Genomic DNA, 23,758 nt, shown 5'->3' with positions numbered 1-23,758 from the left:
GTATAACTACAGCGCCGCCGGAACTGGTTAATGTAGTTGATCCGTCAGTGTAGACGTGTGTGCAGTCGCTGTATTTCTCGTACAAGAGAAGTAAAGTTAGTTGCTTGAGCGCTGATGATGGCAAGTCCGACTTTTTCTGAAGTCCTGGGATTGTAAGGTTCACTTGAGTACGGCGCATACACCATGGAGGAATGGAAGGCCTTGCCCCAAGTGTGTAACCTGACCTGAAAGAGGCACGGTGCGCGAAGACAGTCGGACTGAATGTCGTGTGGGACCTACCTACTGGGAGACTTGCTAGGTGGTGGGTAGGGGTCCGGGCGAAGTGTCTTATGTGCACACGCATTGTTTCAATGCTAATGTGCGTTCTAATAGTGAAATCTTGAGCGACAGGAATAACTTCAGTCGTTGACGCACTCCGCGGTAGACCGAGACATATCTTGAGGGCTTGGGCTTGGATGCTTTGGATGATGTTCAGGTTAGTTCTGCAGGTGTTGGGCATGACCGGTAGGCTGTACCGCAGGAATCCAATAAAGAGGACCCTGTACAGTTGCAGCATAGAGTGTATTGGCACTCCCCAGGTCTTTCCTGCAAGGAAATTAAACATGTGGCAAATTCCTGTCAGGCGTTTTTTCACATAATTCACATGAGGGGTCCAGGAGAGATTTTTGTCAAGGACCACCCCCAAAAATCTGTGATTCGTGGTGTACGAGATCATGTGTCTGTCGACGGATATCACGTATGGAGACATTGATTTCCTGGTAAATGCCACCGCTGCGCACTTCTCGTATGATATACGAAGTCCTTGTTCTCGAAGATAAAATGATGTTAAAGTGGCTGACTTTTGAAGCCGCGCGCGAAGCTGCAGTCGCGTCACAGCCGACGTCCAAATACAGATGTCGTCGGCACAGATGGACAGCCTAACGGTGCCTGGCAGGATGTCGGTGAGTCCAATGAGTGTTAGACTGAAGAGCGTCGCGCTGAGTACTCCGCCCTGAGGCACTCCACTGTTACTGTAATGCTGGGAGGTCGGGCCACCCTCGGTAAGTACGAAAAAGGATCTCTTATGTAGATAGCTACTTATCCAGAAATAGACTTTGCCGCCAAGTCCTACTGCCTCTAACGCGTTGAAAATCACTTCGTGCGTTACGTTACGTACGCTCCTTTAACATCCAGAAACAGGGCAACAGATAATCTTTTGCAGGACTTCTGGTGCTCGACGTACGTCACCAAGTCGATAACGTTGTCTATGGACGAACGGCCACGCCTGAAACCGGCCACTACATCTGGATATACCTGGTAATGTTCGAGGTACCATTCTAGCCGTACTAGAGCCATCCTCTCCACTAGTTTTCCGATGCAACTGGCAAGCGCAATTGGTCGGTATGATGCAATGTCTACAGGCGACTTGCCAGGCTTGAGCAGTGGAATTAGGCGACTGGTCTTCCATTCCTGGGGAACAGTACCTGTCTGCCAGGAGCTGTTAAACAGGAGCAGGAGCACTTTTCGAGCCTCTTCGCCAAGATTACACAGGGCACGGTAGGTTATACCGTCGGGTCCCGGTGAAGATGAACGCTTGCACAAGGCCAGTGCAGCTTCGAGCTCGTCCATGGAGAAAGGACTATCTATGCGGCGGTCGCGTGAAATCGGTGAGTGGCGGAGCGTCGATGTTCCAGCGGAACTAATTTCGCCAGCAATCCTCCTGCAGAAAGCTTCCGCTACGTCAATCTCGCTGCATTGTTGGTGAAGGGCCAAATACTTAAAAGGGTGGCGCTGCTGCGGGATTCCACGGAGACCACGAACAGTTCTGCATATGTGAGACAAAGGTTTTCGTGGATCCAAAGATTCGCAGAATGACTTCCATCTTTGCGATGCAAGTTTGTCCATGCGACATAGAATTTTCTTTTAAGTTCTTCTGGCCAACCTCAAGTCATGTACAGACTTCGTGCGCCTGTATCTTCGCTCTGCACGACGACGAATTGCACGAAGCTTCTCTAGCTCAATGTCGTATTCGGTGCGTGTATATGTTCTCAGAAGCGAATGTTTCGGCGCCTCTAGGGCACCTTTTATGATGTCCTCTAGGCTAGAGGACAAGTCGTCAAGACAGCCGTCTTCGACAATTGACTTGAACATTGGCCAGTCGATACATTGTGTGACGCCGGCTAACCTGGAGTCCGTCAACCCTTCAACCCTAAGATAAGTTGGTAGGTGGTCACTTCCCCGCGTTTCAATATCCGGAAACCACCTGACCTTTCTAGAGAAGGAGCGTGAAACAAAGGTCAGGTCCAAGCAGCTACAGCAGGCAGTTCCACGTAGAAAGGTGGGGCTTCCATCATTTAGCAAGCACAGTTCTTGTTCGGAGGCAAATGCCACTAATCTTCCGCCTCTCGAGTTTATCTTAGAACTTCCCCAGAGATGGTGGTGGGCATTAAAATCTCCTGTAATCACCAAAGACTGCGGAGTCGCTGTCGTGATTCGCCGTAATCTCTCGCAGTTCAACCGACTTGAGGGCGATATGTAGGCTTCAATGAATGTGAAAGTGAGCTTGCCTTTCTTCCCTGTCAGACATACGTATTGGTTTTCTTGGTCAGGCGACACTGGGTGATGGACATACGTAAGATCACGTCGCATGAATACGATGATCTTGCTGCATTCCCCGTGGGTGGCGGACATGAAAGACTCATACCCGGACAGTCTGACGTTATCTGATAGGGGCTCGCAGATGACGATGACTGGGAACTTATTCGTGAACACAAACTGTCGAAAGTCCGACATGCGTGACTTCAGTCCTCTGGCATTCCACTGAAATTTCGACGCGTTTCGGACTTCGTCACGAAATAACGGCTTCTGGAGAGCCATGATTTTAACCAAGTGATGGACAAGTTCCGCGATTTCGCACGTGAGCTGATCGTGAGTTCCATGTCGGAGAAATGACTGCACACATTGCAAGGCCGGCCTTGAATCGCAGAAGACTGCCCATTTTCACAGTTCTGGATTCAAAGTGCCCAGCACCTGTAGTGCTCTTTGCGCAGACGAAGACTTCATGTTGGTAAGTATAACGCGAATGGCACTCATGAGCGACCACAGGATGTTGATGACCTGGAGATCATCAGCAAGCGTCGCTTCCACAGTTGCAGAAGCCGTCGAAGTCGGTGCGTTTTGAGGTAACTTAGCAGGGAGTTGTGTTCTCGGTAGCTCAGGCCATTCTTCAGGACGGGCGAACCTCTCCGCTTTGTTTGGTTTCCTTGTATCTGTCTTGGTGGCGCAGTGTGGTGATGCGGCAGTCCTTCTGACGGTAGCTGGCGGGTACCTATCTGCAGTTGCGGAATTTCGTGACCGTTTTCCGTGTCGATGCCGACGTCGCCGAACAGCGGTAGCAGCCTCTCGATGCGTTGAATTGTCCCGCACCATTCGTTTTAGAATTGTGAATTCCTTCCGCATCCGCGGGCAATCCTTTGATGAGGCCTTGTGAGGACCCCTGCAGTTAGGGCACTTTAGAACATGTGCGCTGCAGGTGTCTTCTGAATGGGACTCTGAGCACCGCGGGCACACGACGTTGTTCACGCAGGCACCCTTCACGTGGCCAGCCTTGCAACACTTGAAACTCTGGAGGGGCTTCGGTACGAATGGTCGTACTGGATGGCGGACATGTCCTACTTTGACGTGGGAAGGAAGGCTGTCTCCTTCAAACAAAATCTTTACACAGCGTGTGTTTCCCAATCTGGAAATCCTTGTAATGAAATTGCCTTGTGTCGCTGGCTTTATCAGCGTTGGCAAGTCGTCATTAGGAATGGCAACGTCGACGTCATAAATGATGCCCGCAGTACCATCGCCGCCTGTAGGGATCACTGATCGCACCTTTACATTGTCGATGTCAGTTATATTACGTAGGTGTTGTAGGGCGCTGCAATGTAACACATCAACTGCTGGGACATTTTTCCGCGAGTTTATTCGCACGTCTTTAATATCATTTGGTGCGATTCTCTCGAGTAATGAAGAGATGGACCTGCCTGTTGAGGAGCCGCAAATTGGTCGCCGGGTCCACGGGCATAAAGAGCACAGTGTGCGGTCAGCGCAGCGGTGCACTCTTCACGGTAGACGCACTTGGCGACGAAGGTGCCTGCAGTCTTCTTTTCGCTGATCTACTCATCACGACCTGGAAGTCATCGACCGACGAGTCGTAGCTGTTCGAACATATCTCAGTAGCCTCACTGTCTGTATCGCTTGACGCACTTATACGTTTCCTGGACGATAGCCGACCTGACGGCTGCACATCAGGAAAGTCCTCGGAGATTTCTTCTTCCATTGCCGCAGGGAGGGAGCGGCAGCTCCCAGAAATGCAGGGAAACAAAGCGAAAAAGCGGAGACAAAAGTACAAGTGTTCTATCAAAGAATCACTTCGTCTTCCTCTTCGTGCTGCGTTCGAGAATTTACTGTTGCGGAAATGCGGTGGTGCGTAGTTAAATTCCCGGAATAGGACAAATGTTTCTTCAGCTACGAAGATTTCTTTCTCAGTAAGCCATATTCCTTTTATGTTCGCGCTACTTTAACGTGGACGCCAATATCTGCTTGGGAACACCTTGCCGGCTGTCGTACGCTCGTTATTTAGCTCAAGTATCAAACTCCGTGTCTGCAGGAATGTTGTCCGTAGTCGGCAGAGATAAAAACGCTGTAACCATTGTCGCTCACATTGGCTCGGGGCTGCGTTAGGTCTGCACCGAGCAGATTCGAGTAACCGCTTAGAAAAGCGCACTCCGTCATTTCAAGAAACGCCTGCTGTGCACGTGTCGATGTGTCCGCGGTTGGTAAACTTACATAGACATGAACGAAAAAACCGGTCAAAAACACAAAGGACAATTGAAGAGGTTCACGCCACAACGACTGTACTATCAACTGAGGTTTATTAGAATCGGTGTAGTCCCAGCAAGGCCAGCAGAGCATGCGCAACTGCATCATCGCTACCTCTCCTCTTGTCCTTTGTGTATTTGACTGGTTTTTTCGTTCAAGTATGTACCAACTGGCCCAGATTTCAACCCGTCTTTTACATAGACAGGTACGGTATAACGTAGCGATTCTTATCGCTCGAGTTGATTACATTGCTTAGTGACTTGCAACAAAGAAAAACTAACGGTGGGCCAGGCGCATCTACAGTGTTTTAAATCGAACGAATAACTGCAACAGCTAGGAACATCACCGAAGAAACATCACCAGCGGTTACGTACACGAGGCCGGTTTTGGCTGCTTCTGCTCCGAGTTCAACCTCTCCCTCCTTGCGTACCCTGTAAATAAACACCTTGGCAATTGATGGAGTTGGTGGATACGACTCCATCAACCTGGAGATGCGCCTGACTGACCCGCGGTTCTCCTTTGTTACAAACTGCCTTACAAAGTGCCGGCTACTACTCTGACATGCTAGCTGCGCTCATAATGTTTCTACCAAAAGCGACTGCAAATAATAATAATAATAAAAAATAGATAATAAATAAAATGAAAGCATAGGGGCATTTGCATAAGCAAAATTTGAGTGCACTATTATAAACCTATATTCACAAAATACAAATATTATTGGGTGCTTGCAAATGACGTCCCCTTTGAGTGGCACACATAATGAATAACACTTACCTATGCGGACACGAAAGCCATAGACACACGCAAATACAAGGAAACGCTTCGACACACATATTTGGCATTTCTTAAGAAGAACAATACCAGCAAGAATGAGAATGACCCGAAATGGACTCATCGACCCAATTTCATTTTATAATGTTTGTGGTCGTCTAGTTAAAGCGTGTAGCTGTTCCATTACGGGGATCGTCTTATTAATGCTAATTCGATTTGTATTCATTAGTAACTTACCCACTTTGGGGTACGCCTGTCAGTTCATCTGTCCGTTTATCCGTGCCTGACCGTTCTCCCACCAACTTGAGTCACTGGGTAGAGCATCGCGCTGCTGCGCTGAGGGGACGGGGTTAGAAACCAACTCTTGGAACAACTTGTGTCACCGGGTATGTAATGCTCGGTATGTGCCGCTCTTCAGCAAGCCTCCACAAGCAGCAGTGGACCTCGAAGAGAAACAAGATCACTGTTGACGTTGTAGCGATCAACGTCACACATCGTCGCATTCTTCCGCTATGCCCCGTAAGCGATCTACGAGATTCAGCGCAGCTGCGTACTTAATGCACACTGGCCAAACTGCCACTGCCACGAGCTCGTATATCATATAGAGCTATCAGCTCTTCGTGTCTTGTACTAGGCTGTGCCTAGCCGAAGTTTATTTAATTGCTGTTTCAACAGAGCGGCTCGTTTTAATCGGTATATTTAATTGTACGGCGGGGTCTCTATAGCAAAACCGGAAGTTTTCCGCACCATTTGCGAACCACGTTTGCTTAGACAACCGACCGCCTATTTTGCGACACAGCTTTCAAAACTCTGCTTTCTCGGTGTGCCGGTACAAGGAATGCCGGAGTAGAACATCGATCCTGGCACGAGCCACCGCCATAGACGTGAATGCAATGCCTGTACGTAGTGCAAAGATGGGTGGACTTAATTGTTCGACTGCAATCACAGGCATGCCGCACTAACGAGCTCTTCCAGGAACCGATGTGGCAGTTTGAGGCATCGGGACTCTATAGCCACGAGGGATGCGTAACGCTTGCGGGCCAGTGTTCACCTACGGGCACAAGGTTGCAGCACTATAACTCCACGTGTGCGTGCGGCAGCTTTATCCGGAATTGCGTAATCTACCGCTGTCGATCGTCCGATACTAGTGATGACTTAAGCAAAGCGTCGGAACGCCGTTCACACCACGTATTACAAGAAGCAAAAACAAAAAAAAAAAGATCGCCGACGATTACGATACTCCCTAATGCGAAATTTGAGCGCCGCTCTATACGGGCTTTCATATCGCGATATATTGAGGCACATAATTTGAGAGAGACATGTACCAGAGTGGGCGATCGTCGAAAATCTTATCTGCGAATCAAGCGCATCGGCTTTTATACATGACTCGTCGAAGGTTCCAGCGTAATCTTTGGTGCCGCTTGGCTTCCAGAAAGTACTACACAATCTGCATCGCGCATACAATCAGATGACAAAAGAATCGCAAAACAATCATAACAAGCGCAAACGAGAGCAGACCGAATAAAACGAACAAGCACAAGCGAGAGCTGGCGCGAGCAGACGATATTACGAAAGTAGTGGTCCGGCTGAACCCACATACGAGTACGCATCGAGCGATCGAGAGGGTGCGCATAAAACTAGTTTTCCGCTCGCACGTTACGGCAGGGGCCGCCCTCTTTGGTCTCCGCTGTCCGTTGTCCGCTGCTCGCGCCGTTTTCTCGCCACGCTCGCTCTTTCATATTTCGCTGCGCTTGTTCGCTCGGTTCCGCCGCCGCTGAGGGGCGATCTAAAAAAAAAATGTCGCAGTTTCGCTCGAATGTAGAAGCATCTATTGCGATAGCAATTAGGCAGATATATCAAGTAGGGATAGTAGTTTTATCGGGAGTGTAAACTTGTAAATACTCGCTTAGTTACTAAATTAACATGCATGGTGACACGCGTGCACACTCTAACATGAACACACCTCACTCCACGACTGCGGACACTCGCTGTCAGCGTGAGGAAGAGTGACATCGAGCGAGTTAACCTTTCTGCTGCCTGTCGGTTCAACGCGAACTAAGCGGCAGAAATACAGCGCACACGAAGCGAACAGCCGCCGGGGCACCTAGATACTGTACCCATCGCCGAGGGCCTTTATGACAGGACGCGCGCGGCAACGCTCAACCGCGCCGTTGCTCAGCCGTTGCCAGAGTGGCTAACCTCCGCCTCCCCCCCCCCCTCCCCACCGCACCTGTGTTTTGCGCGCGATGAAAGACGGCGCGCTTCCACCCGCCTTCCCCTTTGCGCGCGCGAGCCACCAACCTCGGATCACCCTCGCACCCACAGCATATGGTGCGCGGCCACGATTTTATCCCACGTCACGGCAACTGGGAAAATGCGCCCGAAATGTCTATATCGGAATTATAGAAATATAATTGCGGTCGCCGTCAAATTTTAATACAACCCTTACGTCATCACGTACTGCAGGTCGCCAATATGCACAGCGTGGCGGAAGCAGTGGCCCCGAAAACAACCCCAATGTCACCTGTCGCCATAGGGGGTGGAAGAGCAGGGAAGCAGCGCCCACGTACTGCCTGAAGAGAAAAAGGCTCCGCTCATGTCTTCGTCGCAAAGCAAAGCTTCACAAGCAGCGGTGGCCGGCTCCTTAATACAGCAGGGCCGCAGTATTCAAGCAAAATTTTGGTAATCTCGGGTACATAGACGCCATATAAACGCCAGTACGGCGCTTATAGTTGAAAACAGCATCTGCGGATGCTATTTGTGTTGCATCTGCCTTGGCCATAAGCTTTCTTCGCTGGGATAGCCTTACCGTCTGGCTGACACCGTCTCTGCTTTTCTTGCTGCTGTGGCTCAGGCTTTATCGCAATACGGCAAGCGGCGTGCTGTCATTCCTTTGATTCAGTCTTTGTGTGTCGTGCGCGTAGGCTGTACTGTGGATGAGTGCGCTCTGTCGTGGTGGGACCGGTCCCTAACTATTTCACGCAAACCTCGGTCTCTGCAACATGGCCGTGAAGCGTATTCAAGGTCTACGGACGAGCGTGCCTCCCGGAACCACCCCCAAGTCTGTAAGAGGAATGGTATTGTGGCGCATTTATTGCATATACTTTCTTTTCTTTAATTATTCGTGCACGCTTTCTTTTCTGTTAGGGTAGTTATGTAGCACTTAGATTTGCCTTTGTCAACGCTAGAATCCGCTGTTTCTGGAGGGCAGGATGTCTGGAAGCGCGTCAGATATTATTTTGTCTGCGTGTTTCTTTTTGTTCCCATTTTCTTTAACAATATCGTCTTTCATATCCGTGTGAATGCGAGGCCTCGTCATGGTGCGAGGGAGCCGACCATGCAATCAAAAAGAACGATGTCCAAATGTTTCTTCACGTGATAACAACTGCCAAACTCTGTGACGAACCATAGCAAGAATAGGGACGCCGCCAACAAACGCGTAGTAAGCGCGGCCGAAGTGCTGGTGATTTGTTGATTTTGGTAACGAGTCCAGGGGCTTGGTGATTCCGTGACGCAAGATTTTTGAACGGTCAATAAGGTTATGGCACAAACACTTTCTATAGGCTGTGCTTTCTCATTAGTGCCTTTCGAAGTCTAATGAATCACGTGCGCGGGGCGTCAGTGGGGATTGCTGGCACGCGTATTTTTTAATTGAGCGTAGTTATCTTCGTGCGCGCGCATTGCCCCACGCTCTACGGTACATGTATCTCGTGCTCTTAGTACCGTTGTGAGCACGGGATTTCCTTGAGCGACGTCAAGTATCTGACACGAAGTAGCTGCAGGTTTCAAAGCAAACTCAAAGTACCTGGACTTTCAGCTCCACCAAGGAAAATTTAAGCAAGTGTAATAGGAATAACTAGGACGTAAATTATGCCCGAGTGCCAAGAACAACGGAAGCTAGCCTTTAGAAAAAATGCGCCGAGCGCACGACAACATAATTTCCAAACAAATCATTGCGTCCCAGGCGAACGTGGTGTCTCGAAGTGCGTATGACCAGAGCAATGCGAAAGAATGCTGAGAGAGGCACTGCGCCGACGCGATAGAATCGGGATACCACGCAAGCACGCTACGTGCCGATCGCAACGCGAGTACGACGCGTGCACAGTATCAGAGTAGGCAGCGTCAACTCCTGCGCAATACAATTCCGTTTGATGACTGACGCGTCAGTCGAGTCCCGGTTTTGCCCAGCATAGTGTCCGCAGATGCCACGTCGCTTCGCTCAGCCGCTGCCCCTCGCAATGGCCGCGGTCTTCGGAGGATAGAAGACCCTGTGGATGGCGTTGAGCAGGGGACTCTTGCGACCGCACTCTCCCCGGAAGTCGTCCATGCTGAGGTCCCAGGCCGTCAGTCCGGCGAGCCCCGCGTCGAGGGCGAAGCGCGCCTTGCGCGTCAGCGATCGGGGCCCGTCGAAGCAGACCCACTGGTCGCCCGCGTAGGCGTACACGCCCGCGCGCGGGTCCATCATCGTCGTCCAACCGCCGGCCTTGATAGCGCTGCATATCTGCGAGCGGGGATTTCCAAAGTTAACAAACAACTCGCGCATAACCACAAAGTTCATCGCAACGCGCATATATAAGTGCGACAGTATTGAGAGAATTTGGCTGCTGAGAAGTGCACTGTCCTACAAATGCTGACTAAGAGAAGGCAAGGAAATGCGCGCACACAGATAGACACACGCATGCGTGCACGAGACGCACTGGTATATACGCACAATATGCAGTTATATAAAACAATCACCGAACATTGTCTGTTTTACTTTAGGCTGCCGTTTGCAAGCGAGGCACTGGAACATTTACGGTTTTGCATGATCGAATGGTGCGTTAACTTTAGCGGACAGGAAAGACAAGGGCATCTATGCGTAAACGCAAGCCTGCATGTGTTAAGAAGGAGCTTCAGCTCGAGCCCAGCTCCGATGCCGCTATTTAAAATCCATCCAAACGCAGAAACGCTTTTCTGAGATAACCACTGGGGCGAGTTTAATGAAATGTGTTGCATTTGAGAAAGAAAATTAATTTCCAGTGATGATTGCAGCGAAATTTTGATTTAAGACATGAATGTTTTAAAGGCAATCTTCCAAATTTGGTAACCTTGAAAAAAGTAGAAGCAAGAACTTTATAAATTTGTAGCTCTTTACCAAGAAAAGATATTGTACTTCTGTAAACTGTATTCGTTAGAGCATCCGAAGCGGACAAATATGATGTATTAATATAAGTCTTACATCAATTTGTTACATTGTTCACAAGGATTTTGCAAAAGCCCTACTCACATATTAGTTAGGGGTTGATTTGAGAGCTGTGTATGATAAATCAATTTCTTTCGCTTTGTACGTACTATTAGACGCAAGTTACGTAATTGTTTATCGCTTTTTATTGCTGACTTACGGTGTTGTAAACGTGTTTCTTTTTCGTTTTTTTGAAAACATGCCATTTTCAAAAATTTTATAATAAGATTTGCGCCATAAATCAAGAATTCACTACCAACAGTCACTAGATTTTCACTTTCTCGTTGAAACGCAACAAATCTAATCAAACTTGTTGCCGAGAAAAGCGACTTCTCCTTTAATGCCCACCTATTTAGACGTGAGCACCCTCGAGTGCTCGTTAAGCGAATAGCTCTCTCTGGCTCTCTCGTCATGGATTTACCGCGCTGACGCAAGGGGCACGTGCTGTCCCCGCAACCCAAATTGCGGCGTGGCTTTGTCACCGAACGCCCAAGGTGAGATTACACTGGGAAGCCTTCGATGCGAGCGCAGTTCTCGCAATTCCTGCATGTGGAACTTGGAAGGGTAGAATAAATATTTCGTTAAATTTTCATAAACGTTCAGGGCTACTGCGTAGGCTGCGAAGATGCGAAGGCGGAGCTCCGCTCCGCTGAGCCGTTGTCCTTGGCCGCCTGCCGGTGCGTGCCGCCGTGTGGCGTCGGGAGCTGCGCTGTCGGGGCGCGCAACCCCGGGGCGGGCGCCGGGGAGGGAGCGCCGGCTCCGCTGCAGATGCGTGGGTCGGCGGAACCGTTCGACGCGACAACAAACCTAGATGCCACTGCAACGTATATACGCGTTCAAGCGTATCATTCCTTTAGAACAGTGAATAGCTTTCTGAAAGCCATTCGCTTTTCTGACAGTATTCACCACGGGCTTCTGCACAATGTCTTTTTAGCCGCTAGTCAGAAATTCCTAAATAACTTTTGCCTTAGCGTATGCGAGAAAACTGTACACATGACTAGTTGAGGCGTGCAACGAGTTTTTTTTTTTATTTGATAACGTACGGGGACGTGCTGTACGTTGCACATGTTCTGGTGCAATCAATGTAAGTGACGTCTATACATAATTATTTCTTGTTGAAAATGAACTGTGAAAGCACAAAACCGGCAGTATCGTATACGTAAGTACGGTCACAACCAACGCAGCGCTTGTGAAACCGTCTGTTAGCAGCACGATTGGTCGAACTCCGTGGTTCGGTGTCACGTGTTCTCTCCGAGCCACAACATTGTCTGCTCAGTATTAAGCAGTCCCTAAGATAGGTGAGAGCCCGTCGCGTGACTCGTGCTCTGCACGGGCGGAGTTTTCCGTACCTCGTAGTAAGCGAGGGTGCCAGGTGTAGCCGTGACCGGACCGGGCTCGCCTTTGCCCTTTGCGGGCGCTCCGATGTAGTTCAGGCGAGGGTTGGCCAGGGTGTACGACCGGGCGTAGAACGGGACGCCCAGCACCAACTTGTCTGCGGGTGCTCCCACAGCGATCAGGGTGCTCACCACGTACTCCTGTGATAAATTGTTATCGTCAGGATTTTGAAATCAGAATGGAAAATGCTTCCTGAGAGCTGGAGGATGCTAGTGCGCGACCCTTTTGCGTCACCGTGATGTTGGTATTTCGTTCAGAAAAAAAGAACAGGTGCAAAAAATGAGAGATTGAGAAAAATAAGTAAGAAGGAAGATGGGAGAAGATCCTTAGCTGCGCTGTACTTTATTTTGCTAATGCGTGGCGGCAATGGCTGTGACCAACAATCGCATTTCAACGTGTGACCCGCCATGGTGGCTTGGTCGCTATGACATTGTACTGCTGATCACAAGGTCGCGGGTTCAATTCTCGGCCACGGCGGCTGCCTTCCGATGGAAGCGGAATGCGAGAACCTTAGGTTCAGGCGCACGTTAAATAATCTGAGTTGATCAAAATAACTTGGAGCTCCCCCACTACACGGTGTCCACAATAACCCGTCGCGGTGCTTTTGCGGGACGAAAATCCTGCAATTTCAATTTAAATTTGACCTGGTATGACACCAAACGTGCAATAATGATAAAATTGCTATGCGTAGATTGCATAATACTAATAGCTGCAACAGACAGCGAAGCGGTGCCGGTGGCCACGTTTCGACGAAGGAGGAATTTGGGTTCCTACTTGAAGATTTCAGTACGGTTTCGAAGTGAACCAGGAATATTAATAAAAAAAAAATAAACACAGGCAGGCTGTAGCACCTTTAATCTCGTTGTGTTCGTCGAAGTAACTCTTGTTCTCTCGGCACCGCATATATTCACGTTTTCATGTTTCTTACAGTATCTTCGGATTTACACGGCTGTCGTGTCCGTGTGTGTGTCACGTGCCTATTAGCGGCGAGAATTAGGAGTGGCGCTGTCTCGCGAGTGACGTCACGGCCAGGACGCCGCTCGCTCCGGCTCGCTCGGCTGCCGCGCGCGCTCGTTCCCTTTCGTGCATGCTTGGGGCACGGGTGGCTCGAGCCGCGTTCTTATCGAAGGATGCGTCGGCTTCTTTCAGCTGCCGTGCCTCGACCGCAGTTTCTTGCACAAGAGCGCGTGAGTCGAGAAACTTTGCGGTTTGGATATCGCAAGCTATGTAGCGTTATAGGGTCTACTGGTATTGCAATGCACATACGCGCCGAATCTATCCGTAAATTTTGCGTAAAAAGAATGTCTGCAAATTCAACACGTGAAGTTGTGTATGATGCCTCGCTAAACATTTAACGTTCCCTTAGTATTTAGCCATGAGAGACATTGCATTTTACATGAAAGAAAAATCTTGGTAATTGGCGTCAGCATGTTATCCGATGTTAGAAAGACACTGCCCAGCGAAGCTGTCATCATGACACTTATTATTCTGGTGTGTTGTTCTATGCAAATATGGCCATTAATTAATGAGTAAAAAATAGGCGCGCATTTTTTATGAAAAAGTTTGCTGCTACTTTCATCCTCCTCTGAAACAGGCCTCTAAAAAACGAATTGCTCATGGCTGCTAACACGACGGCGCGTCATGTAGAGTATTAAATTTACATAGTTAATTCACAAACACCATAGTAGCAATCGCCTGAGAGAAAAGTTTCGTTGTTAAGATCGAGAGCCAATCAATTGAAAGTGATGAAATGTGTCATAGTGGCCCTCAGTAGCCTTTATCGATAATATGGCACACCCCTGGTCACGCAACGGTAGCAATCGACTGTGGGTATGGCGAGGCACGCTATGTTCGCGAAACCCATCAGTTCACTACAACTTCGAATTGAAACCATAAAGCATTTTTTACAGCGCCAAGAGGAATGGCTAAAGTATTCCCGACCTACTACAGCGCAGCTTAGATTGCCTAGAAAAGGAAAATTCCAGCACCTTCTGTCTCACCATGTCTCGATCCAGCGTTCTTTAATTATACAAACAGATAACTATTCGCTTCGTCGGTACATAAAAGAGAACCTTGCCCAACTGCAGGCTAAATAAAGTTTGCTCCAATCCAATCGCAAACATTCATAAAGAAAGCACCACAAGCCTTCCATATACTTTCACTTGATTTCTGACCCTCCACCGGGGAATTTCGATATCTTCAATATGTCCCATACTATTAATGATTGACGCTTCGACTTCTTTCTGGCTGCAGCCATGCGGTCCAACAGGCATACTTCACTAAAAAAAATTGGGCCGAGCAGCCTGAGTCAGTTCGCCAAACAGATTCGTCATGTATATTCCTCAAGCAACAAGCACCAGTAAATTTCTCAAGTGAGTTCAACGTGTATCACGGAAAAGGAAATATATATTGGTACATTCCTATTTGTATTCTGTACATCGCTGTAAGCCTTCATTAACTTCACTTCAAATTTCCGCCACTTAAAATAAACACGGGAAGTGGTGCTTGTAGAATCTAAACTCCAGTATTAGTTAAGTCCCCGTGTTACTGCCGAGCGTTTCTAGCTGTGAAGAAATACAAAAATTCGATATTATACCATAAACTACTCGTAGTGAGCAAACCTCTTTCAGCGGATTAAAATCAACGTAACTGTTGTAGAAGTCATATATAGCCAGCGTTTGTGACATACTTGTTGCACCGCGGCAGGTGTGGTATCATAACTGGATTCCTGTAGGCTATGTTTTTACGATTGTCCATCCGCGCATGAAAAACCCGCAATGGGCTGGTCTGCGCTCCTTTGGCTGGCACTGTAGCGTTGCCTCTGAGAGCTGCATTGTTGTCTAAGAAATTAGCTCTTTGAATAAATATTCGCAAAGGAAGACGTCGTAAAAATATATTTGAGACGACCACCATAAGTATACAAGCAGAGAGAACGAGGGCGAGCAAATGAAAGCACCGCAGAAAGCGCCCGGACAACGCCCGAACTGTAGCGAGACGGCAGGTGCGAGTCCTTGCCCTGACGTCACGCGAGCGGCGCTCGCAGCGCCCCTGTAGTTCGTTCTCGGGGCTAATAGGAACACACTGTTGTGCGAACCCCTCGGCACAGTACGTTCTTTGCACGTGAACTTTAAAACTGATATCGGAGCTTTTCTGTACTCGTTGTTTCTATCATTTCCTTGTTTTGAGAACAGTTACTGCCCATACGCGTACATTTCCAAATAAAAGTTCGGGGGTGAAAAGTTGTTCTTGAACGCCACACCACGACGACTCTCTTGGCAAAATTGTGTCTTCGGTGTGGGAAAATTCATAATCTACATAACATGCTCTCATTATTTTGTTCTTATTTATTAGGTACAGATTCGTCACAAGCTGATTACATGAGAGCATTGCCTGTAGGAAGGAGATGGATGCTAAACGTTATTTCACCATAAAGAGAGCTCAATACAAATATATTTAAGAAATGCAGGTACAGTTATGTGGAACTGTTATCATTATACAATATTTAGCACGGAACGCAATTTCTGAAGAGCCAAATAAATATTAACACCGGCAGAGATATAAGAGGAAGAGATAAGGTGAGCATCTACGAATGAATGTAGAAGTTAGCTTAGCGGGTACTGCAATTGCAGGCATAATAGACTGCAGCGCGAATGCTGTACAGACGACAGTCCTTGTAAAAGTTCGACGCCAATCGGAAATGTTCGCCGTGCGAGGCTACAATAAATTATGCTAATGCGCGACTCTCACCAATACAGACTTCGTAAGGTTTCATTCAGTTCAAATCAATGCGTTTCAGTCTAACAACAACAGCAAAAATGCCATTGTTGTGCAGTAGTTGATTGCCAACATTAATGCAGAACTTTGAAGTTTGCAGAACAAGCAAGGGTACAAATATGGTTACTGCTCGGCTTTGAAATCGAAGCTTATGAGCACTTTTGGAAGGCGCCTAATATATTCTTAGAAGACGGTAAAGTTATGTGCAAGTGATGACATCGCTTCTCGTACATAAAGGCTGCAGGCCGATTTCAGTAAAAGGGTCCACTCTCTTAACCCTTTGATGCGCGGACTTTCACTTTGGCCTTCGTCGATAAGGCAGTATAACATGCTCTCACTTTCACGCGATAAGGCGAGTGCATTAAGCGCAAGGCTGTGCTTGTTGTTTATTGCTAGAAGTGGCGGGCTTTCAGACGAAACAAAAGGTTAACGTGCGCTCTGACCATCGCCGCGTCTTTTTATGACGCAGGAGCAATAAACAACGGCCGCCCCAAGACCGACGCCGCATGTATCCAAACATCGTATTTTCTGCCTCCGCTGTCGCAGTAGTATTTAGGTAGTTAACGCGGCCACGAATATGTCGCTTCGGTGTAGAACTAGCGGACAGTATAAAGAAGGTCGACCCGCTATAGGGTGGCTCAGTGGCAATGACGATCAGCTCTGAAGAACGAGGTAGTGGAAAACATCCAACCATCTGTGGTTGTAATTAGCACCGCAACGGCAAGCGTCGTGGCTCTTACAGTAGCTGCCCAAACTTCTATACGTGAACTTCAGGTGGAATAAAACTTCCGCCTACATGTTTGGAAAGGGCTGCGTACCTTTCCAAGGTTGCTTGCTAGGTCTGAACCTCTTCGGGTCGCTACGATATAAGATGTGAACATCGCCGGTATACGAGCGTCTTGAAGCCGGTGAGGGGCATCTTGCAAAGCGCGCCGATAGTTGTAGCCACCTTGTCTGTTATAAGGTGTAGTCACGGAGTAGCTAGCCTAACCTTACACGGATTATGCTCTTTATCATTCACAATAATTTGCCTCTGGCCACAGTAAACTGAACGAGCCTGCCTTTAATGATATCCAACGAATAAAACGAAAACCGAGATTCAGGAAAAACTATGACGAAATAGCCAGTTGTTTTCGAAGGACGAGAAGTTGAAGTTCTATGGAGCATTTGTTAATAAGAGTAAAGAAGTAACTCCTGCGCGAAAAGAAAGAAAAAGAGCGCGCGTGGCACGCTTCTCGCTGGAACACAAACGGCGGCGTGCGCCACGCCGGAAGCCCAGTCGGCCGGACAACCATGTCCTCGGAGTTTGTGACATCTTTATGTTTAAGCTGCACGAAGTTATCAAAGGTTACCTGCTTGCAATAGTGCAACTCCGCCTCTAGAGTTTGCTTATCAGTTCAACTATTTAGGTGCTCGAATTTTTTACGATAAATATACAATGCCGCAAATGATAAATTTCTGACTAATTAGGTTGAATAATTTTACTTATGGGTTCATGTTGGATACCAAAGGTGTCCTGTGCTCGTTGTATATCTGCTTCGTAACAATCCAGAGGCTACAGCGGGAGTTATTTAACGGCTCTGATTAAAATTGTGGTGAAAATGCAAGAGAGCAATATTTGAATCTTGACCTATCGTAATTGACATTTAAACACGGTCGTTTATTAGGAATAATTTCACCTCACGTTATCCTTTAACTCAAACAAGAATGAAGAATTGGGCCGAAGGTAGCGAGATGCTTGCGCCAACGCTTTGAACTCTGCAATATATAACGTGTTCGTCAAATGGATAAACATGCTGTTAACATAATTACTTATCGTTAAATGTTGAACTCCAACCAAAGTACTGAATATTGTGATTTTTCGTGAAAGTGTTCTCGTTGTACAGAGGTACTGGGAACATTAACGATCCGATGCTGAAGTACCCGCAACCACGGATCCTTGAACTTTGGTATCAAACGAAAAAAAATAATACTATTAAGTCAAGTCAAGTCAAGTTTATTTACAACATGTACAAAGTACAGTGTTGAAGGCCACCCTGGCAAGAAAGCTGTAAACATACAGCTTGACGAGGCCAGGGGGCCACCACCAGGCAACATCGGCATCACACACATCCGCAGTACAAACAATAAGCTTTCGTAAGTAACTTCATTGTTACAACACGTGGCATAAATCCACTTCCCTGGGCATGAATAGATCTTCATACATGCATAATCAGTACGAGCGCACTGAAATTCGGGTGAATAACATTAGCGCTAGGGGAATATGCACTGTTACACTTTAAAAAATAAACATTAATAAAAGCAATAATAAAGAGGAAGTTAAGCAACTGTTAAGCAACTGTAAAGCACGTGCAACTTACAAGGAATGAAATGAATATTACATTACATTATTACAAGATAATAACGTCGAACAAGCCCTGATAACAGCTGTTCAGCTGGGAAAATAGGATAAACCAAAAAATATTTCCCGGCATGGCTGTTTTTGGGAGTTTTTTGCGACTTACGATGCTCATTTCTGGATTGGTTTCGTCCGTGGCACTTTGGAGGGGTGAGTAGTGGGCAACGACGGGGTTCTGGGTGCCGAAGTAGTCATAGGCCATGACGCTGATGAAATCCGTCTGGCTGGGCGTTCAAGAAATGCGAGAAAATCTTACTGGCACTGACTCTCGAGTTCGCATAAAAGAAAAATTGGCTCGCCAACGTGGGTGCCTGCGAAAGTGGATGTCGAGCGAAGCTGTCGAAAACCACCACTGCAGCTGCTGAGGGAGGAACACAACGCTGTGTTGCTCGATTCCTCCTCCGACGCGTTATTCAGCCACAGTAGGATGTGAACGTGCGGACTTCCCCTGTGGTGGAATTCCACAGCAATACGACCAGCGGCAGCATGCCACTGCTGGTCGTATTGCCGTTTCTTTTTCCCTTTGCCACTCCTCGTATTCACGCTGTTCCTCGGGCGGTCCTAACTACCCAAGCGGTGGTGCAACATCAATGAAATCAGTTGCTAGCCTGGTTATCTTATACATGAAATGCCAGCGTCGCCACTCCCCACGTCGCAAGCAGCCGTCGACGCGGCAGCTTGCGCAGCTTCACCGGAAAACGTATGCGGGGAGCGCTAATTGCTTCGCAATGTTAGCAGGAGCGCCTCATCGTCAGTTCTGTGGTTCGAATGGTTCCATTGTGCATATTCTTCTTGAAACGAATGTTGTGCTGTTTATTGTATGCATGATACCAAAGAATGTGTCCACTTTTCTCTTCAATGGCTGAAGTTCTTTTCCCCCGTGAGGACGACGCCGCGAAATATCCCGACCAACTAGAGGTTAACAGCTTCGCTCTAATGAGTTAAAACCTACGTAAAATACAATATTATGCAGACAACACAACGCGTTGCCACGATGACGAAGTCATTTCATTTTTCCGCTTTTAGTGACACGTTGTTTTCCTATAGACAGAAAGACGGCGTCCCGTAAACACGTGGACTTTTCACGAAAGTTTCAGATCGTGTGTTGTTAAAGAAACCAGAAAAAATAAACCTAATTTGGCGGAAAGCATCTTACAAGCCATGAGTATAACAGGCTTCTTGTGGCGTCCACTGGTTACTTCCTTAAAGAAAAATATGTCAATTGTGAGTATTCTACTGTATATTTAGTCCCCCAGTGCACTTGTCTTTTTCTTATAGGTACGTGAGAAAAGTATGACAGATGCGGCACGTTTTATTTACCGCATCTTGCAAAAGAAGGTTGTCAAAACGTTAATGAGAATACGGTGCATCGCCCATCTTGGTCTTAGTCTACACAAGTGTAGCACAGGTGAATTCTTAGTACGCCTTTAAATGGAAAGATTAATAGTGAGCAAACAAGTAAAGGCAACACGTTCACATTTTGACAAGCACGGTTTTCTTCTTCTTTTAACAAAAAGTTTGTGGCGTTCTCTTTTAATTATACGTAAAATAAGAAAAAAAAATGCTTCAAGGTTCCAGTGGCCGATTCCTACAACTTAATTACTTCAAACAGCAGTTTTGAAGCCGTGACTCCTCCATACGCCAAAATAATATGATACTAAACCGAGCATTAAGTCACAGCTAGTGCGATGGACTGGCGACCCTAAACACACAAGGACAGAACTTCTTAAGCGACAAAAATGGCGCGAACGTACGGCTGCACGGGTGCCACGGCTGCGAAAACGCGGAACCAGCACCAGCTCTGCCACGCGAACTTGAACTGTGCTCTCCGAAGTCTTCGACAGATGTGCACTGCCACCATGTCACGTGGCGAAGAGTTAAAAACTCGTGGACAACGCCGACGCTCTGCGTAACGTCCGGTGTTATCCAAGTAGCTTAGCCACAGGGCGCTCACACGACATAAGCGGTGCATCGCGTTCATCAAGAAGCATTGCCTTTTATTGTTCATTGCGTCGCGCCATGCCTCAGCCAAAGCGTGGCGATCGTACGTAGAGCCGATTGAACACAATCAGCCCGTGGCCGCTATCTTGTGCACGTTCGAAAAGCCGACGTTCGATTTCGCCTCGCACGATTGTCCAGGCTGCGCCGATATCGCGGCCTAGGCCAATCTATAGTCCAATCGTGTGAGGCGAAATCGAACGTCGGCTTTTCGAACGTGTACCAGATAGCGGCCCATTTTTACGCAAGTTACTGTTCGCAGAAAACACGGAAGGCAAAATATTCTTACTTGAACATTTCAGCCACATGATAAGCTTTTCTGATGACTTGCACGTTTCCGGCTATTGCAGCTGTCAACAGCAAAGGTGGGTTGAACGCGTCGAACGCCTCTCGGATATCCTTTAAAACGAAAAACAAACAAAAACATCAACTTGTTTAGCATCCAGAACCAACCTGCATTTCTCTCCTACACAAAATAGAAGGAACGGTGCTGTGCTCGATACTGTATTGTGATAGCGTTGGTGCTTAGTCAGGTTTATTAGTCAAGTCTGTAGCATAAACGTTAGCTAATCCGAAACTCTGGACCGTTGCGTTTTAAGAACACCTAGGTGCTAATAAATGGCAGAGTGTTTTAATATACTGAGATAAGGAGGAAAGAAAGAGAAGAGAGAAGGCAGAGATGATAACCAGAAATGCGTCTGATTGACTACTTTACTCTGGGGAACGGGAACGAAGGAATAGAAAGATAAAAAAATACAAAGGAATAACGAGATGATCGGGCACGAGCCCATTCGAGCACTAGTTCTGTTATGTTACCCAACGATTTGTGTGTTCGTCAAAGACCTGCTACCGACCCACCAGTGGAATCCTCCCGCGCCCCTTGCGCTATGACGCAAAAAAAATAGGAAACATGGGGAAGAATGGCTTCGGGAAGGCGAAAACGCGGTTTTTAGTCCCCTGTGTTATTTCTTCATCGGAATTTAAGTTGCAGATTCGACCCATGCAACAATCTCAAAAGTAGAAAATATTATGTCATGATTACGCTGTGATTGGCGAGCAGCCTCAGTTCTGGTTGACAAATGATTATATATGAATTCTATAAAATGCAAAAGCGCTATAATGCGTTCTAGGGGCTATTTAGCTTTGAAGATGACATAGCTTGGTGAGATTTGGAAAATACAATATGTAAATTAGGCTTGTGGTTATTAGGTCATTCCACTGGAATCATCAGATTTGTTCCTCCAGGTCATTCAGTATGCACCGAAGACGGATAAGTTCAAGCCGATAAATCGCTCCTTTCTTTTTACTGCCTTGTCGGCACTTCTGCCGTCTGAGGTGCACTGTGTTGGAAATTACACTGCACGAGCTTGGCCTGCACTTTCTGTGCTGTGACCTTTTCCAAGATGCATTCTCGGCCAAATGCACAGGAATGTATACTATGCTACAGAAAACTTCTCTCGTCACTCCCGCCGACTAAACCAGTAACATTATTTTAATGCGAAACATACCTTGCCTCATTCTTGGCACATCGATGGTGGTAGGCAGGTAGGTAGGTTCCTGCCTCACCTCGCTTTAATGAAGAAAAATAATGTGTGACTGAATGTGGAGTCGAACCTCTGCCAGGGAGCACAGTAGCCCTGTTTTCTAACTACTGGACTACGATCGCTTTTCTTTTCTCATTGAATGTATTACACATATAAAACATACGTGCATAAATTATTTACATACCGGCCAAAACAGCCACAGCAGCGTCTACAAGCGCAATACAAACTCTTAACACTGGAATTATTACAGCAAGCACTTCTTTAAAAGGGAGGCAAAAGGATACACTTCATCAACATAGGGCGCCATTGGAAGACCCTTTGATAAAAAATCTTTAGCTGTGAAATCGTCTTAATGAAATGCGACTGTGACGGTAGAATTGGTTTTAAATACCGATATCACATGCGAGTTTTCCGTAAACTGTGTAGCCCTATAAGTAGCAGCATGCCAAAAGGCACATCTCTGTGGCATAACATAGCGCATGGCATGACGATTTACATCGATCATTTATTAAGGTCCTCCGGAGCACTTCCCATAAGCTATAGGCCCCGATCGCAGGCATACTACTCTCGTTCCAAATGCAGCCAGCTCTTTGAAACACGCGGCGCGTGCGACGCGTGCGACTTTTTCGGCTTCTTTCCTCGTGCACAGCTCGCGCTTTGAGGCACCGTCTCAGACTGCGCTATCTCCGGCACCGGCCCAATATGCACAGCACTTTTCTCGTAGCAGTTTACGCTACCTAGAAACAGTGCGACGTTGTGCCGACTTCATGGTCACCCAAGTTAATAATCTTTTAACACTTCATCATCAGAGTACAAATGCCTCGTAGTTTGAACATACACCACATGACTTAGCTGTAGGTAAGTACGAATAGGGAGCACGTAGTCGCTGATGACGGCGCAATCCTTGTTTTTCTCGCTTGCGCGCAACAATAATCTAAGTTCGCGTCGAGTGGCCGACGTATAGATATTGGTGCTTTGATGCCATACGATCGTCTTGGACATCGTCGTCATTGTGCTGCTGTCGTCACACGTGCGCTCGCTAAAGGTGCGCCTATAGCGTGTGCGGCAGTGGGCAAGGGACGGCGCAGCCAATGCGGATAAACTGGCCCCACGTCGTGAGCGTGTAAAATGAGTGTATGAAATAAAAAGCCTTACTGTCCAATGGAACGTCGCTGAGCGATCCTTCGAGTTATGAACTCATCGCGGCCAAACGAGCGCATCGAGACGCGAAGAAAAGAAAGAAAACAGGGATAGGAAAGGCAGGGAGGTCAACCAGGAGAGCCTCCGGTTTGCTACTCTACACTGGGGGTGGGGTAAAGGGGAATAGAAAGAGGAAGAAAGAGAGAGAGTAAGCACTGAGTGCATGTGGGAGGGACATTATGCACAGGGACACTGTAAACGTCTCTGAAGGGAAGACACATTTCACTAAAGGGACTATAATGCTTTCGCAATATTTTTTTTAATTATTTCTGTATCTCATACAGGTAGATCATAAAACTTTTTGTGCGCAAACAAACAGGGACGAAGAATAGGGGCAACACAAGGACGAGCGCTTTCTAACAACTGGTTTTATTTTTGAAGAACCACCTGTTTAAATACCCACCTTGCTGTTTTTATATTGACCGGGTGGCTTTTGTCCACGTCTTTTTATCACAAGTGTTATATGTACTACTGACGTGCTCTCTTGACTTGATCGCGCAGATCTGCGGGTATCATATGCGCTATAGGCGTGCGCTGTTGACTAGATCGCGCAGATCTGTGGGTATTTAAGCAGGTGGTTCTTCAAAAATAAAACCAGTTGTTGGAAAGCGC

General features: G+C 47.4%; 1 protein-coding gene across 1 annotated transcript in view; it reads right to left on the bottom strand.

Moving 5' to 3' along the window:
• Positions 1–8,030: 8,030 nt before the first annotated feature.
• The window catches only part of LOC142589533 (uncharacterized), a 30,057-nt gene continuing 14,329 nt past the window's right edge, over positions 8,031–23,758 (bottom strand). Inside the window, exons 4-7 of the mRNA XM_075700956.1 lie at positions 20,692–20,801; positions 18,511–18,628; positions 12,187–12,372; positions 8,031–10,117 (exon numbers count right to left, since the gene is read on the bottom strand). Of these exons, the coding sequence (XP_075557071.1) occupies positions 9,836–10,117; positions 12,187–12,372; positions 18,511–18,628; positions 20,692–20,801 (696 nt within the window). The 3' untranslated portion in view covers positions 8,031–9,835. The remainder of the gene's footprint in view (positions 10,118–12,186; positions 12,373–18,510; positions 18,629–20,691; positions 20,802–23,758) is intronic.

Source organism: Dermacentor variabilis, chromosome 8 (assembly GCF_050947875.1).
Source record: "Dermacentor variabilis isolate Ectoservices chromosome 8, ASM5094787v1, whole genome shotgun sequence".
NCBI classification, from domain to species: domain Eukaryota; kingdom Metazoa; phylum Arthropoda; class Arachnida; order Ixodida; family Ixodidae; genus Dermacentor; species Dermacentor variabilis.
This window is presented reverse-complemented; position numbering and strand designations above follow the sequence as displayed.